The 17,600-nt window shown below is 33.5% G+C and overlaps 1 protein-coding gene across 1 annotated transcript in view; it reads right to left on the reverse strand.

The window, feature by feature from the left end:
• Window positions 1-6,196: 6,196 nt before the first annotated feature.
• Window positions 6,197-17,600, reverse strand: part of LOC117111695 (leucine-rich repeat-containing protein 57-like) — a 33,380-nt gene continuing 21,976 nt past the window's right edge. The window contains exons 4-5 of the mRNA XM_033254680.1: window positions 7,637-7,822; window positions 6,197-7,008 (exon numbers count right to left, since the gene is read on the reverse strand). Coding sequence (XP_033110571.1) covers window positions 6,967-7,008; window positions 7,637-7,822 — 228 coding nt within the window. The 3' untranslated portion in view covers window positions 6,197-6,966. The remainder of the gene's footprint in view (window positions 7,009-7,636; window positions 7,823-17,600) is intronic.

Consider the following 17,600-nt stretch of genomic DNA (forward strand, 5'->3'; position numbering starts at 1 on the left):
ATATACAGTAGATCATTAATTTAATCGGTACAATTCGTGCGATTAAAGATTACGAAATTTATGATGTTGACACAAATTTTGATGGAATGTGTATACTAGTTTAAGTGTGAGGTAAGTGTCTGCTGTTTGTCACTGATAAGCGTAAAGTTACGGTACCTGTTGTTACCCAACATTTATTTCGCCACCTCTTAACAGTCGTTACGTAGGCCTAATCGGTACACGAAAAGTAAATACAGAATACAAAGTCGTTAAATATCCGAAGTACCTTTCCATTGGAACTCTACTCGTATCGGTCAGGAACTTTACGTGATCATGTGATAAGTAGACTTAATTTTGGCCTACATGATAAGTATCATGACATTCTGGGCATTACGTGATTACAGACTTGAACTTCGGTATTATGTCATTTTCTTCGCATTGGTTACTTCGTCAATAGCCTGCGAAAAGGTGACTGTTCTTGGTAAATAGTATCCCACATAGTAAGGGACTCGGAAAAAGTGGTCCTCGAGAGAACAAATTACTTTAATTTACTTCCGACTCTATGGTAATTACGTAATAAATAATTCGAATTTAGTTGGTAACCTTCGTTAGTTGGAACTTAAATTAATGGTAGCATCCTCTAGCCATGGAGGTATTTTATACCTCCATGCTCTAGCTAAGGACATTCGTGCAAGTGTCTCTCCGAGATCTCTAAAATTTCGAGGCTGACTTTTATTGCCCAAGCGTCTGTTGTATGTGACCGTCACACTGATCTGGTCCTTGATATATTTGGGTATTTTATTCACACAAAACTTTTAAATATTATGTTGTTAAAGCTTCATGTTTATCATTATCTGTACATTGAGGTATTGTATTTTCCTTGTAAAAGCTGATATATTAAATATATAAATAAACAAACCGAAACGGTTACCGGTAGGTCAAGGAAGGAAATGCATAATCTTATTTACAACTGATCATGTATTTATCGAAGTCCTTTACACCACGCACTATATAGGTTAGACAAATAGTGAAATGAGTGTTACGTTTATGAAAAAAATTCAGTGAACACACAGACAAAAACATTCTTGTTAACATGTTTGTTTCTTGTTAACATGTTTGTTTTTTTAAACACTTACTTAATTATTTTTTTTGGCGTTTTGATAAGCGTTTAAAGATGTTCTTACCATGTCAGTAGTGTTTTCAATGCCGTCAGTGGTTGATATTGTCATAAAATAAATATTTATTTCCTCAATGATAACAATATTAGATATAGGCCTTTCTATCTATTATAGTTAACATTATGTCATAGTTCTATATTTAGCGAACCAGTATTGTAGCGAAATAGTATTGAGGTTTTCAAAATGTCAACTAAACGTTGAAGACAAGAGGTAGTGTAAATATTACTACAGTATTAGCTATACTTAGCTAAGTGTTCATTTGACAAACACGAATCGGTCGGTTATCATCCAGAGTGTAAGAACAGTTCGGTGCATAACCAAGCATGCGCAATTTAAATTAGGCCGGAGCCAAGTCCGTAAAACGATGTAACATTATTAAAAAGATAAGATAAACTTGATTGTCATAATTAAAAAATGTGAACATGTATTATATTAATTTGTATTATACTTTTTTCAAATGTTGAATCGGCACTATAAATATTATAACCAATAAACGAACAGCTATTTATTTCCTTTGAATATTATGTAACAACTTCAATTAATTACACATAATTTCCTACCTGCCTTCTCAGTTAATTCAAACATTTACATTACTAGGGGTATGGTTAATTATAGCCCTACAATGTAGTAGGTTGGTACGTGGTCATATCCTTGTGACACAGAATTGTCAGCACTAGGCCTATCTTCTATCTTACCTAATTTGAAGAAAGTGCTTCACAGTGCTCCTTTTAGAAAAGTTTATTTTTAATAATGATATCACAGGTGCTACGAACAGTTATAAATAAGTCTTTTTATGCGTTTTTAATTTGTGTACTGTACTTACTACTTAAATTACATCGAGCATGGTTGTGTAAACACTAATAATTCCCATGTAAAAACCATCACAATTTAGTACACCATGTATAAAAATATGGTTTTTGAGGTAAAACCATTGATCGTTCCTGTGAAAACCAACCAGGTAAGCGGTTTTACCTCGAAAACCATATTTTTACAAATAGTGTACCGAAGGTTTAATTGCGTTGTTACTGATACTCGCTAAGCAAAAATATTCATACTAGAAATAGGTGAATTTGGGTAACCTCTTGAATATTGATTTCTTACAAGGATATGAAATGTGCTTTTTTTTTGTAAGACTTTAGATAGACGGAGTTCCAGTAGCTAATTTTGTCTTATTCAGTGAAACCTATTAAAAATATATATCAATTTTGGCACCATATTATCTATTTGCATGGCGTTCCATACTACATGTTTTCTGGGATTAGTATCCAAAATCCAAATTCATATGCAACAACATAACAAGTTTACGCTGGCGGCACTCTCCGAAATTAGCTAATACTAAGAAAAATCAATAAATTAGGGACTTGTGGCAAGTCTAGACTTTAGACAATAGTTACATCAAATTATTATATAGACAAAGTGTAGACACACAACGGAAATTAATCAGCAATATCATATTTCTAATAAAAAATCTGTATTTCAGGATATAGCAAACATACTGTTTCCTGTACACAACATTACAGTACTTTCATTATGTAATCAAATACTTATGGTATCTATAAATACACTAAACGATTTTAATCAGGCTTTGATGACGCAGTGCATCGTCCAACTACCAACAGACTTGGAAAGAAGTCAGATATGTCTGAATTGAAGCACACACTATCTGATTATTTAAACATTGTAAATCTGGCAGAATCACATGTATGTTTACCCAACAATCACTATTATCTTTATGCAAGATAAACGACAACTTCCTTAGCAATCTACGAGAGACACTACTGCACCCACTCTGACTCGCCACCTTCATCATGATAACGCTTCATTCTCCCATCTCAAACTTACAGCTCTTACTTTAAAGTCAGGCTCCGGAGAAAACAAAAGATTTCGAGATATGTTGTACAACTGATTTTTTTTTTATGGCTACTAAGACCAAAAAAGGTAGTCGACGAAAAACTTGGGAACGGTTAATGAGATAGATTTTTGACTATTTAAAAACTGGGGGAAAAGGGGCGTAACCACTCCCTTTTCACACCAGTTCTTGATTTTAGGTTTTGAGAATGATCTGTTGCATGCAGTAGAAAAGGGACACACTTTTCAGACTTATATTCAGTGTATTTCACACGGAAGAAATTCAAATCCACATAGGGCCTAGACCTAGATATATTACTGAGGAATAGGCAAGGGGTTAAAACTGTTCTCACTGGCAAAGGTTTTGTAAAAGGTACAATAGTTACAGTAGCGTCAGGATCGTTACACGGCATGACAAAAGTGCCAAATTTGGTACAGATATTAGTACGGGCATACAGTTTTGAAAACCTCCGGAACCAAAAAATAATATCTTATTTTGGGGGTAAAAAAATCGCATTTTGAGAAAAAATATGGTTTTCAATATTTTGGTATTTTCGACTATTATAGTGCAAGACCTACCTGTACAAATAGGTTTATGTAAGATTCTGATATATTATTGACCAGCGAGGTATAATACTGTATTGATTAAAATGTATTTTTACATACAGAGCATATCAGTATAAATGTCAACAAATCTTTTTTGTACCAAAAATGGTCTTTTAACCCAAAAATGGGCACAATTGGGATTTTTTAAACTGTTATGTCAGATTCTGACATTATTGATTAGTGAGGTATAGGCCTATGATATTGGTGAAAATATATGTTTACATGCAGAGCATATTAGTTATAATTTAAATGTCAACAAATCTATATTTTTTAACAAAAAACCATATTTTTGGACTAAAAAAATGGCCAAAAATTTGGGTTTTTCTTAAAACCTTTGTGAGATGGTGACATTTTATCGACCTGTGAGGTACACTATTGATTAGAATATATTTTACATGCAAAACATACCAGTTACAGTCTAAATGTAAAAAAATCTATTTTTTTACCAAAAAAGTGTCAAAAAATTGGGTGTTTCTTGATTTTCTTAAAAAGCATGTTGATAAAAAGTATCTCCACCAAGAATTAAAGTTTTGTCATCCATGTAACGATTTTTCCAAATTTTTACGTTAAGGTACTGTACTACAACATTCTGGCAGCCAATGACGTTTTGGAAGAAGGCAAAATTCTTGCAATTAGTGACAAAGATGCCAAGAATCGGGGAGGTATAAATGACTCCCTGCAGAGAATGGATATCCAAGTGTCACTGAACTTGGAGTTGGCATAAAGGTAGAAACTTCAATGATAACTTTGACATACTGTACTTTGACATACTGAGAATGATAAAGAATAATATGCCAAATACATTTGATAAGAATGTGATGAATCTTAAGATATTTTCTTCATGATGTGAGTTACTGTATTTAAATATGCTATCCTAATTGCTGTATTGTTTCAATGAGAATCTACCAACACATGTCTGGCACCACGGTCAGTGGTGGCGCTAGCGGGGGGGGGGGACGGGACTAACAAATATATAAAAATAGGCCCCATGCCAAGCCAACACATGTCTGTCACAATCAGAGAGTGTCATTTCTGGCCATCCAGAGATTCCTATTCTTAAAATAATCTCATTTGGGAGGGGAACACCCTCCCAAAACCCTTCCGAGGCTCGGGCCTACGAGCCCAAGTCCCCCTGTCGGACAGCTCAGCCCCCCAGAAATATATCCTAGAGCCGCCACTGACCACAGCAATCTAAGACCTATCCGGAATTTTTTCATCAAACTCAACAACTGACCAATCAGACCTGGGCCAGGAAAATGCACTGTCCCACAAATGCACGTATTTATACGTTTACGCTGTCTTTATGTTGGAAGTTAGTAACAATATCCAAGGGGCGGAGCTTAGCGACGGAACGGTTTATTATAACAAAGGTTGACAAAAAAATTACAGGACGAAGTACAGTAAATATTCAATAAGAAGAAACTTCTTAGCATTTGTTGTATTTATTGCATTCATGTGAAAAAGCATTTCAGATATGAACATTTGATAGGTGCAGTAAATATTACACAAATATACTATACTAGATTACATAATCAATAACTACATGGGTCAATTACCCTATAAACTTCACTTAATATGAAGGGGATGGGGGAAGGGAGGTAGAGAAGCCCCCCCCCCAACATCTCAACATCATAACAATTTCATTTAACCCCTGAATACACACCCTACCTTAAATTCAAATTAGTGCATGATTAGTGTTATATTATTAAGAATTATTCTTAATGAATCACTTTTATTCAATTATTTTCCAAAAGAAAGTGACTACTCCATACTGGATGGACATTTTAGTAAGTCTCAATATGAAGCTTATACCCTATTCAGGTTGCAATCCATTGCAATCGGTTGCTATCCAAAACCGATTACTCTGGATTGCAACCTATGAGCGCATTCAGACCAAATCAGACACTAACACCTTTCTATTGGAATGGGAGGTGAAACAGTACAAGGCCTCCAGTGGCTAGACCTATGTTGACTAACGTCAGCCAATCAGTGCCTGTGGAATTCATTGCGATCAGATTCCGTGGTAATAAGAAGTAATAAAAATTGTATCATCCAATTGCAACAGGTAACAATTGCGATATCGATTACTTATCAACTACTATTGGTGAGCTTTCATACATGATTGTGGATTAGGATTGGGTGCGATTGAGTGTCGCAACTGCTACAAACGATCACAATGCAACGCTAGTCAGAATAGGTATTAGGGACTGTTAAAAAAAACCCAGGTACCGTAGAGGATTTGAACCCAGGACCCTGATGTTTGGAAGGCAAGCACCAACCATCAAGCTAAAACTACACTCCCATTCTACATTTAAAAAAAAAAAATGAATAACATAAATATAACAAAATATTAAGTCAGTAATGATAAATAAAATAAATAAATAAATAAATAAATGATAAAATAAGCACCTCATTAGAATTTTTTTAAATACTTTTAAAATATTTTATTACTATCAGAAATTTACTAAAATGACCAACAATATTGCATATTATTACATGATGCCTGAAGTACACAGAAAGAATACAAGATCCCCTTATACATAACATAATATTTACATACTTAAAAATACAGACAATTTCATATGCATCAGTTTACTTTTGTAATGTGTGTGTTATCAATAGTTTCTCATGTTCAGTAATAGCCCCTACTATCAAAACATTTGTACTTCAGGTATGACAACTTGAAAGTTTTAGTTTTGTTTATTTCAATGTGTTTGGCTTTCAGATAAAAATTATGACAATATTTCCTTGTCAATTATATGTCTATATCTCTTTCAATAACTCATATGTCTGGCAGCAAATTTAAGTATTTTTGTAGTAAAATGTAAATTGTTGATATTTTTTCAAGTTCATTTCATTCTATTTAAGAATTAAAACCACAAAAATATTTCTTACATACATGTGGGTGATATAAAATATCTTTTATTAATGAAGTGGTATCTTTTAATTGGTTAACAAAAGAAAAGAAATGGCATGGTTCTTCTGAACTCCGCTATCCCTCATACATGATTTACTGACTTAAACACTCAAACTAAAAAAAATAATACCATATTCAATCATTTTACCATGAAATTCAGGTGATAAATTTGGCCCGAGAGCTTGGCATATAATTTGGGTTGTGCGCTGGAAAGTTTGCAGAATGAAGATCAAGAGCAACGGCAACACAGGTGATGCGACTCTGATGCTGACTGTGTCTACTACAACAACAAGTCTCCAACTGGCAACATGGAGCTCAAAGACATGAATGATGACATCACAACAAAGTGAGAGAGCCACTTTTCAATATATTATATATTCACCTGTACAGCCATCCATATGCAAATGATGGGAACCAACATACATGCCATAATCATAATCAGTACATTTTCTTTTTCGATGCTGTGTACCTTTCCATGTACTTAAAAAAAACGGAAAGAAAAACTAATGTTATTTGTATTATGAACTACAAACAAGTGCAATGAAGTTAAAATGACGCATGGAATTAGTGTTTCAATGAACACAAAAAGTAACTTATACTATTATTACGAACAATGTACTCTGTTGAAACACAATGTACCTTTATAATTAACTTCAGTAAACAGTGTTTGAAACCTTTTAATCATTTGAATAATGGCCATATAAATTTACTTCTCACAATGGATTGAGCTGGTGTGTTGCTAGTACAGCACACAATACACAGCAAAAATATGATACAAGTTTGTGTAATGTTTATACCCTTCTTGTATTTGAATGCTTAACTATTTGCGCAACTGATTTTCTCACATGTAAACTCCTGATAACAGTGGCGTATATTGAGTCTTGAAAATGGTGTGGGGGAGGAGGGGGGCACTGATGAGGGTGTGAAAGTGAGGTTGTGGGGCTCGATAATTAAGTGAGGGAAAGCTAGCTTCCAAAATAAGGTGATATGAGCTGGTTTTCTAACTATATGAGCATGATTTTTCATTGCTTTGAACATTTTCAATGGGGAGGGAGACATGACTGGGGGATCGAGCCACACCCCTCACACTTGTGCTAGGTGGTCTCACCTTTTCATATCCAGGTAGTAAATTGAACTGCTTCATTTCAAACAGGTTGCCATCGACAGCTAATGTTGAGATGCTTGACTCCGTCAATATCTTACTTGTGAACGCCGACAATGGCAGGCAGTTCTCCTCAATCCGTAGAACTTTTAACCTTGGACAACTTGCTAATGAATCAGACAAAGTTGATATCTGAAGGATAAGAAGTTTTATAGATAAACAATTTTGGATTCAAACTTTTAACCTTGGACAGCTTGCTAATGAATCAGACAAAGTTGATATCTGAAGGGAAGAAATTGTTATAGATAAACAATTTTGGATTCGGTATAAATATAATCTGATATGTGTTTAGATCATTACAGGACACAATAGCAAAGCTTATATAATATTTAATAACAATTTAATAACAATAATCATAGTTACTACTGTACTGGTTGGAATAAGTTTAATATAATAATATGTTTAACTCATACTTGATTTGTATTTTTACTGCTAGCTTAGAGTTATAAACAATGTTTTAATCTTTTTAATTTATTGCAGTCAGGTAGTCATCTGTTGTATAATGTTATGCCTTTTGTGCTGCTTGTTTTCTGTCACCATAATAAATTGTGCAATTATATTTCTGTGTTTGGCAAGGATCCCAATGGAAATAATTATTACTTTTTTGAGGCTATTCCTTGTAATTAGAGTCCTATCCTTATGCAACTTTTATCCTGTCAGTATTTTGTAAATTGTTTTTTAAGTAAGTAATTTAAGACTGATTACGAATAAATTCAATAATTCAATTTAATCAATCAATTAATCAATAAACATGTAATTTACATTACACTCTAACCATTTAAATGCATTTTACATCTAATCCAATCAAGGATAGAATGATCAGAATTTTTAGCTTTAATTAATTAATTTAACTATAGAAGAATAATATTTTAGGGAATCAACAAAAAATGTAATAGTTGGGTCATTGGCTTCAAGGATCCAAGAATGGTGCCAATAGACAAAAATAAATTGTCTTAAGGAGCACTGCAACAGTGGGGGGAACTGGCTCTAGGAATCCAATAATAGTGCCAACAGAAACTGCCAAACTGACATAACTACAGGTAATAAACTGGGTCATTGGCTTTACAACCAGGCTCCCGGAGGGGGAAAAAGTTGATATGTTGAATATTTCAAAACTAGGGGAAAAGGGGAATAGCCACCCTTTTCCCCCAACCTTTCCCCCCACCCCCAGTATTCAAATATTCAAAAATCTGTATCTCATCAAACACTCTTTGTGTGTCTTAGAAATATCAGTTGTACAACATATAAAAAAAAATCAAAAAAAAATCCTGGCTTTAAAGAGCTGGTTCTAAGGATCCAAAAATGATGCCAACAGAAACTGCCTAACTGACATCAATAAACGTAATATTTGGGTCATTGGTTTTAAGGAGCGCTTCAACAGTAAGGCAGAGGCTCTAAGGGTTCCAAGAATGGTGCCAACTGAAACCACCAAACAGATATTAACTAAACGTAATAGTTAGGTTGATAGGGAGTTTTCGATGCACGACGTAAACCTTAATGTTAACGGATGACGTCATAATTTATTCATCTTGCATTGAGGAGTATGTTAATTTCAGGATTTTACCTGCTCGACATACGTTAGTTACGGGTTTGCACATGCGTACTTCGATTTGTTTACAAAAGGGGCGGAGCTATTGCGCTGCATGTTCGGTATTAACGTTAAAGTTAAGGTTAATGTCGTGTGGCGAAAACTACATATTAGTTCTAAAGAACACTCAGTTCATTTTCATTTTCAGTTTATTTTTAAAACAATAAGATTTGCCATTGCAGCATTGCACTAAATGGTGGCAAACTAACAAAAAGATACACTGAATCCACAAACATTAAACAATCTACAAATTTACAAAAGTCACAACAAAGAAAATTAGTACAGTAGCAATAAATTCTAATTAAGTTTACAAAATTACAATATAATTTGATTCCTTAAAAAATAGATCATCAGAATTAAAAATAACTATACAAACTGAAATTTACACCGAAATAACATTGGGTCATTGGCTCTAAGAATCCAAGAATAGTGCCAATAGAAACTGCCAAACTTACATCAATAAAAACTAGAATTCATGGCCGATTTATCGTTATTGAAAATACACAGAATTTAATTGCCGGTCAATGTGTCAAGATTACGAGTAATCAGTCTGAATCAGAATCATAATTCAAGACAGAGTCTTGATCCAATTAGTATGCAGTGAAATCAAACTTGCCCTGTCAAAAGAATTTTGTGGCTTGAAACTGCAATTTGGAAACTACTATAAACTCTTCAAAATAGATCAGAAATTAAGAAATTAAATTGCTTCAGTGTTCTCAGAGGACATACAGAAAAGAGGCCAAAAGCTTGTTGAAGGTTTTGTTGTACTAGAAATTCTATGAATTTCAGGAATAAAATCATTAAAAGACCAACAGCAAATCACCCTCTCTATGGTCTGCTTCATATACTATGTAAAGACTCAAATTTTCATTTGTTTTTTTTAATTATTTTACAGGTTTCAGATTGTATGTACTATGAAAAATATATATATTATGTTTTATTTAAATCTGATCCTTAGTTTAGATTATTCATATGTGACAAGTATTATAAAAATAAAAACACAATGTATAAAGAAATAGTAGTACTAGTAGTAGTTTAGCAGTTATAACTAGAAGTAAATAATCCTGGAAATTAAAACAATAAAAAAAAAGAATAAAAATATTATAATAAGTTAAAATAATGTAGTTTTTATATTATTCCATAATATCGAGCCAATGTGTCCCATTATGTAGTCAATTTGCTTACGCCATGTGTCACTTGTTAAGCGCATCAAAGCTCCTGCGTTTTGCACTATCCAAATCCAACATTATATTTATCATTATGCTGCTAAAGTACAGAGGTAAAAAAGCACCTCATTGCTAGAAAGTACTTCTTTGATCTAGGGGTAATTGGATTATTTTTTTGATGACAGGAGCGAAGGCTGTGATAAGCAGAGAGGTTCAAGGAGTCAAGCTGTATGCAGTATGAATTGCAAGATTAACACCAAGACCTTTCTGACTCACCAACAATTGTACATTTCGAGAGGCTACAGGAATCCTGGTGCAAAGCACAATAATAACACAATAATAACGCAGTCACTACCAAGTCTGGAGCATTTCGTTCGAGCCTCAGCGCATGCAAGATCTCTTTCGACCTCTCAGACCAAAAATTCACACACAAACACAAATTTATACACAAGAAGTTTATTATTGTTTAAACCAATGTTCTATTTGTACTTTTTAATCTCAAAGCTTATTTGGATTGACATAATCTAAAGCTGAAATATTTCTCTAGCAAGTAATTACCTGCCTCCTAAAATTTAATTCCTGGCACAATTGTGAACAAAAAAGAGTTTTTAGGTTAACAGCCCTCTAGAAAGAAAACCGCAAGTAGCATACATATCACAGTACATTGTGTTACTGAGATCATATGTATTTCAATAAACATCCACTTCAAAAATAATTGTGAGCAAATATTTATGAATGTCTAGCAGAACAGTTTCAATTTTGTTTTTGTATAATTGTGACCAGAAATTTATAAAATTATCTCTCATCACAATCCTTGTTGAACAAAACCTCATCCATTTTCTCCTTTAAGATCAATAGAAGTGTGAAGCATGTCCTACGAAACATTCCTAGCTAATTCTAGCCATCAATTTCTATCGCAACACATTAAAAGTTGAAGTTTTTCTCCCCTGTTACCATTGTTTTGAAATAATGAGATAAATTTGTACTGGACTTGGCCGTAATTGAAAACTGCCAAACGCAAATTAAAAGAGGAAATAACCGATACTATAAAAGTATATTGGTAGGCCTATCTGTGAAGGGACCTTACATGACTCTAGTATTCTCAGCAAGTATTTATGGCATTTCGTACAAATAACGTTACTAGCATTGTTTAAATCAGTAGCGATAACGCTTTAAAGATGTTTGATATCTAGATTAATGTCAGAAGTATATATAAATAATCAAGATATATGCCACTTGATTGAACTTAGAACTGTTAACAATTTAAAGATATAATAAAGTAGTTCATAAACACTTTTATGAATAGACATATGTAATTCCAAACATACCGAAGAAATAAAAACAGCATGCCGCATTTGTGATTTAGCATCCAGCACCTCACAAAGGCTCTTCAAAATCATCCAGAGTAATAAATAATCTGCTTCAGCTTTAACAATGTAAACCAATTCACCAACTTGTTAAAAGTTTCTAAGAAAATTGGGTATTTAGCACGCTTATGACAATACCAAAGCCACATGAATTTCAGGCATGGTACAGAATTGGTATCAGGAGAGCAGGGTGCAAGATAGGCACTCTCCCATGGGTGTATCAAAACACTTAAGATCTTAATATCAAAAAGATTTCTTTGAGACTCAACACTAACATAAAAAGAAAATTATTATAAATATTATAAATATACTGTACAACAATATTAATAATGGTTGACTTATAGAGTGCATATTGTGGAGATCTCTGTGCTTAGATTTATATTCAGCTTTATACTGAAAATAAAAATAGTTTAGCACAAGATCCTAAAGGCCTACTTAAAACTTCAATACTTTATTATTTCTTATATCCTCTATGGTGTTGTCAGAGGGCAGTAGAGCTACAATAAGAGAAATGTCAAAATATATGGGACATTTATTACCATGATAGTTAAGATGAAAAATAATACCTATGTACAACAGGTGTAATGTGTATGTGTATGTGTAGTTGAGTTTGTTTAACATGTACTCAATATCATGTTATCCTCTAGTTACTTTTTTATGTTCCATTTATTCACAACTCCAATGTTCAACAAAATCCTATGTATATGTATACAGTCAATAAAGATGGATCACGAAAAAAAAATGAGCAAAAAAAATGAGCATAAGAATACTAAGAGGGGATGGAGAACACCCCTTCCTCATGTTGCAATAGAAATAATAGCGCCAAAAACAATGAAGCAGTAATGCCCATAATGAATAAACTTTCATAATGCACCAAATTTCACCAATGAGTACTAATTTAAGTATTTAATAAGCATTATGTATTTATAAAAACAATAAAGCTAACTAGTAGAAGCCATCTGTAACATTTTTTATTTTTAATTTAATACTGTCTCAGCAAATCAACCCATAATTAAATAGTGATTCTTTATCAACTAGTTTTAGCTAGTTGCATTTTTAGCAATATAGTAAGGCCTGACCTCTCAATATAGTATGGCCTGACCTCTCAATTATATAAGCCTACTTCATTTTGAAATACATATGACATACTTACGTACATACAGTACCCTGATAAACATAAGCCTACAAAAGAATATGAGAACAAATTCTAAATGAATATGAAACCTTCAGACTCTGGTCTTGGAAGAGAAGCAGCTTAGCTCAGTCGGCTAATCTGGTGGTAGCCACTGTGTGTGCGCTGAACCGTGGAGATTTCTAGGTCCCCGGTTCAATTTCCATCGCTGCCTCTCCTTGTGTTTCAGCTAGAGGGCTGAAATACAAGTTACAATAGCGCACCACCTTTCGGATGAGACGTTTAAGCCGTTGGTCCCGTGTGCATTTATGGCCCATGTGCACGTTAAAGAAATGATCCAAGCATCTTAAAATATAAAATATTTTATGTAAAACATTATGTACAACATATTGTACTGCCAATCTTGGATGGAATTTTCATTTCATGTCTGAGAAAGCAATAAAAATCTCTTCTTTCTGGCATCTAAATTGAGTTCTACCGCAATATGGTATTATGAACCAGTCGCCTCGGGCAGAAAATCATGCAGAGTTGGGAAAGAGGGTGTCCCTAACCGCTTACATTGCAACTGATAGGACTTGAAATAGTAATACAATAGCATGAAAAACAACATACCTTCAATGAAATCGCATTAAATTGCAACTTGTCCCAGAAATTTAGTAGAATTCCCATGTACACATAATGACACAGTTACTGTAAGCCCTGAATTTACCAAATGAAGTAAAATGTAAACATCAAAGCTCCCTCACTCTCTGATTGGATGTGGTTCTTTAAATTCAGAATTGAGTCTATTGAATATAATATACTTGTTCACCAATTATTTAAAAACCTGGGATTGGAAAGGAAAGCATCTTTTAAGCTCTGCAATTTTATTTGGCAAAACCATGTGACATGTCTAAATATATTTATGATCACATCATATCATGACTATATATGGGCATACAACAGTTTTTTGTCACAGAAAATTTGATAGTGTGGAAGGGAGAGCTAATACAAAGCTAAATCTCCACTACATTAGTGAACCTACAGTAGTAATTGACGAGAAACTATTTTCTTGTCCTAATTTTCAATTTTTGGTTCAGATTTATCAGTAAACAGATAGTTAATCCATTACCACTACTTGAATTTCAGTGAACTGTCAGGTGTTTCTATCACATTGAAGTAGCTATAAATGAGAATGTTAAATGTTATCAAAAATGACATTATGACATCACCCACACCTCCTACAACATTTGTCACACATTCTTTAATGTGCTGAGCATTAGTCTGAAACATCTGACATGATATTGGTCTATTGCCAACTATATCGTTGTTTTTTTCGGCACCAAATATTGCTATTAAACTGACATTGCAGAAAATCTTATTACTCTCTGTCATCAATGAAACGAAGGATGAGTTTCCATGACTGATGAGTATAGCTGAACCACATTGTCTATTGCTGGGGGTAATAGCACTACAGTAATCACGTATTGCCTTCGTTTGGTTCTCATCAATATGTTATTAATTGGGGACCACTGTTCTATAGTGTCTTACATGCTTTTAGTTTAGTTTTACAAGTTTGTTTTGTAAAATTTTAAAGGTTATTAAAAGTTTTTATTCTCATTTACATTTTAGTTTTTTAGATAAGTAAGTAAATAAGTTAGCAAGTTATGTAAGTAAGTAAATAAGTAAGTAATAAGTCAGTCAGTAAGTAAGTAAGTAAGTCAGTCAGTCAGTCAGTAAATAAATACAAGTTCATGGTTTTAAATGTGCTAAAATCATACTGTACATTTACATACTGATTTCTTAGGGTGTGTTTCTACTGGAAATTGAGACAGAAAAGGTTTTCGTCTTAGGATGGGAATCGGATTACAAAAATAAAGACTAAAAAGTGTCACAAATCACTCTAGGACTGATAGACAAGGAATAATAATTAAGTAAATATAATCGTGAACCATGAGATGATAGAGTGTTTAATCTGTTGTTTATCTTGATAATGTACTGACCTCTTATGACCTTTTGTGTTATATTTTATTTGAATAAAGATATTATCTGCTTCAATATGTACATAGGAAAAAAGACTTTCATGTATGGATATGTAAAATAATGTTAATCTGAATTACAATCTGAGTTCAACAATGATTGAACTTGTCAGTTTCAGGATATATGATTTATATGTAATGTAGTAACATTGGGAAGTTGTTTTTGTTTTTTAAAATTTTGATATCCTATTGCACGATTACATCAAATAAATACAGTTCTTAAATGCTAATAAATATTGAGGTAGTAAAGTGGCTATATGATTAGTTTGATCCAATGTTATAGTATTTAAATCATTTTTAGACCAAACGTAATGAGCAGGATAAGCAGCTTATCATCGTGGATGTTGGATTCTACAATTCAATTCAATACAATTCAAAGTATGTAGGAATAAAGCCACCCCTGTCCAAAGCCACCCCTGTCAAAAGCCACCCAACAATGAATTATGCCATTGTAAGGTAGGGGTGGACAATGGGGTGTTTGTCTTGATGCTGGTCTACAATAGGTTTCTGCTGCAGTGCTAGGAGTGTCTTTGTATCAGCTTTTGTGTATTATGAATTAGAAACTGGGTGTACATGTAGTCTACGTAGGCATAAACATCATCAGCTTCTCCTAATGATGCAATTGAGTGGGGTTTTTTTTTTTTAATTTTTATATGATAATATTGATTTATGTTTTTATACATACTTTCATTACTATTGATATACTATATATAATATATATATTAATAGACAGTATTTTATCAGGTAAAAAACTTTTGTTATACTTGTATACTGTAATGCAAGACTATATTTTCTTTTTCTTACTTTTTTGATTATTTATTATTCTTAATTGTATTAGAAGTAATTATGTGGGCTGGGATTTGCAACAAGGTCTTGGACTAGGCCTCTATACTATAGTAGGAGGCCTGGTCCTAGTCTAGGCCTATAATATAGTAAAATTCTGTATAAGTAGTCATATGATTACAGGTTTACATTGTACCAAGGTCAATACTAACGATCGCATTTATTTTTCATTGAAAAAAAAATATATATATATAATATAAACTATAATACCGTAGTTTCATTCAATGGGGCCCTAACAGTTTTAAATAATAAAAGCTGGGTTATGATGTTTGAAATCATGCTTCCCCCCCCCCCCCAAATTCCAAAAGGTACACTTTTTGAAATCTATGATTTCACAAAATCGTTCCTAATTATCACAAAATATTAAGCATGCCTTGCATTATATATTTGCCAGCGTATCTAACCGTTGATTTTTAATACAGTAATGTGGCATGAAATTTGTTAAAAATTGATCGTCTCCGTTGATTGCAGATTGATCTACATAATATGAAGAATGTTCTATAGCAGATGTACAGGACAAAGTAACATTACTTTTTCAGGTCCCAAAAACACCCAAATTAATGAAAATTTAAATGAAATATTCATGAATTATGTGTTTGAGAAACCTATTATGTAAGACCCTCAAAATGCTACTTTGTCGCTTTTCTCACAAACCCCCTCAAGGCCTCTGCCCCTGGACCACCCAATTTCAAACTTTAAAAAACCTATTATTTCACTAAAATCGTTCCCAATTATCGCGAAATGCTATAGTATGCATTACATTTTTTTGCCCGTTGATTTTTAATAATGTGCTGAAATCTGTTGGAAATTATCAGCTCCAGTGATTGCAGATTGATCCATATCATCTGTAGGCCTACAGATGTAAAGAACATGAAAAATTACAATTTCACAGTGGTGGATTCAAGGGAGAAGAGTCCCCTAAAATTATAAAAGAAAATGGAGAAAAAATAAAAATCATAATTGTCTCAGAGAGTGCCATTTCCGGCCATTTTGAGGTGCCATAATCATAAATTTTCTTACCTCAGCTCCAATCATGGGGCTGAGGTGGTACTTAAATGAATGAAAATTTAAATAGGATATTACAAATTATGGATTTCAGAAATCCATTAAAAAAGGCCCTCAAAATTCTAATTTGTCAGAGCTTCCAGAAGATTCACCACACCCTCACGTGGACCCCTAGGCAGTCTCCCATCGTAAGGTCCACTTCGGTTGCAAAACACACCTCCCCATCGAAAATCCTGCCTACGGGCCTGCCCTATGCTAGGCATTCTAGGCTATTCTTTATGTGGGCTGGGATTTGCAACAAGGTCTTGGACTAGGCCTCTATATAGTAGGAGGCCTGGTCCTAGTCTAGGCCTATAATTTAGTAAAATTCTGTATAAGTAGTCATTATGATTACAGTTTTACATTGTACCAAGGTCAATCTTAACGATCGCATTTATTAAAAGGATTTTAAAATATTCAAAAAAACTGTACACTTCAATAAAAAAATTAAGTTAACTTAAAACACAAACAACGCGATAGGATATGAAGTTTGCGAGAATAATTGGTATACTTGTACTGTATTTTCTGAAGCGCCGTTCGTTTTTGGGGTTGTTACATCAGTGGTGTCACGCTCGGGCGCTGATGGAGGTGGGGGAGGGGGCCCAAGTGCGAGGCCCCCCCCCTCGACATTGTTTAAACAAAATATAATATAAACTATAATACCGTAGTTTCATTCAATGGGGCCCGACAGTTTTAAACAATAAAAGCTGGGTTCTGATGTTTGAGATCATGCTTCTGATTTTGTGATCAAT

The sequence above is a fragment of the Anneissia japonica genome, unplaced genomic scaffold (assembly GCF_011630105.1).
Source record: "Anneissia japonica isolate Jap-2015-1 unplaced genomic scaffold, ASM1163010v1 scaffold287923_len1623670_cov205, whole genome shotgun sequence".
Classification (NCBI taxonomy): Eukaryota; Metazoa; Echinodermata; class Crinoidea; order Comatulida; family Comatulidae; genus Anneissia; species Anneissia japonica.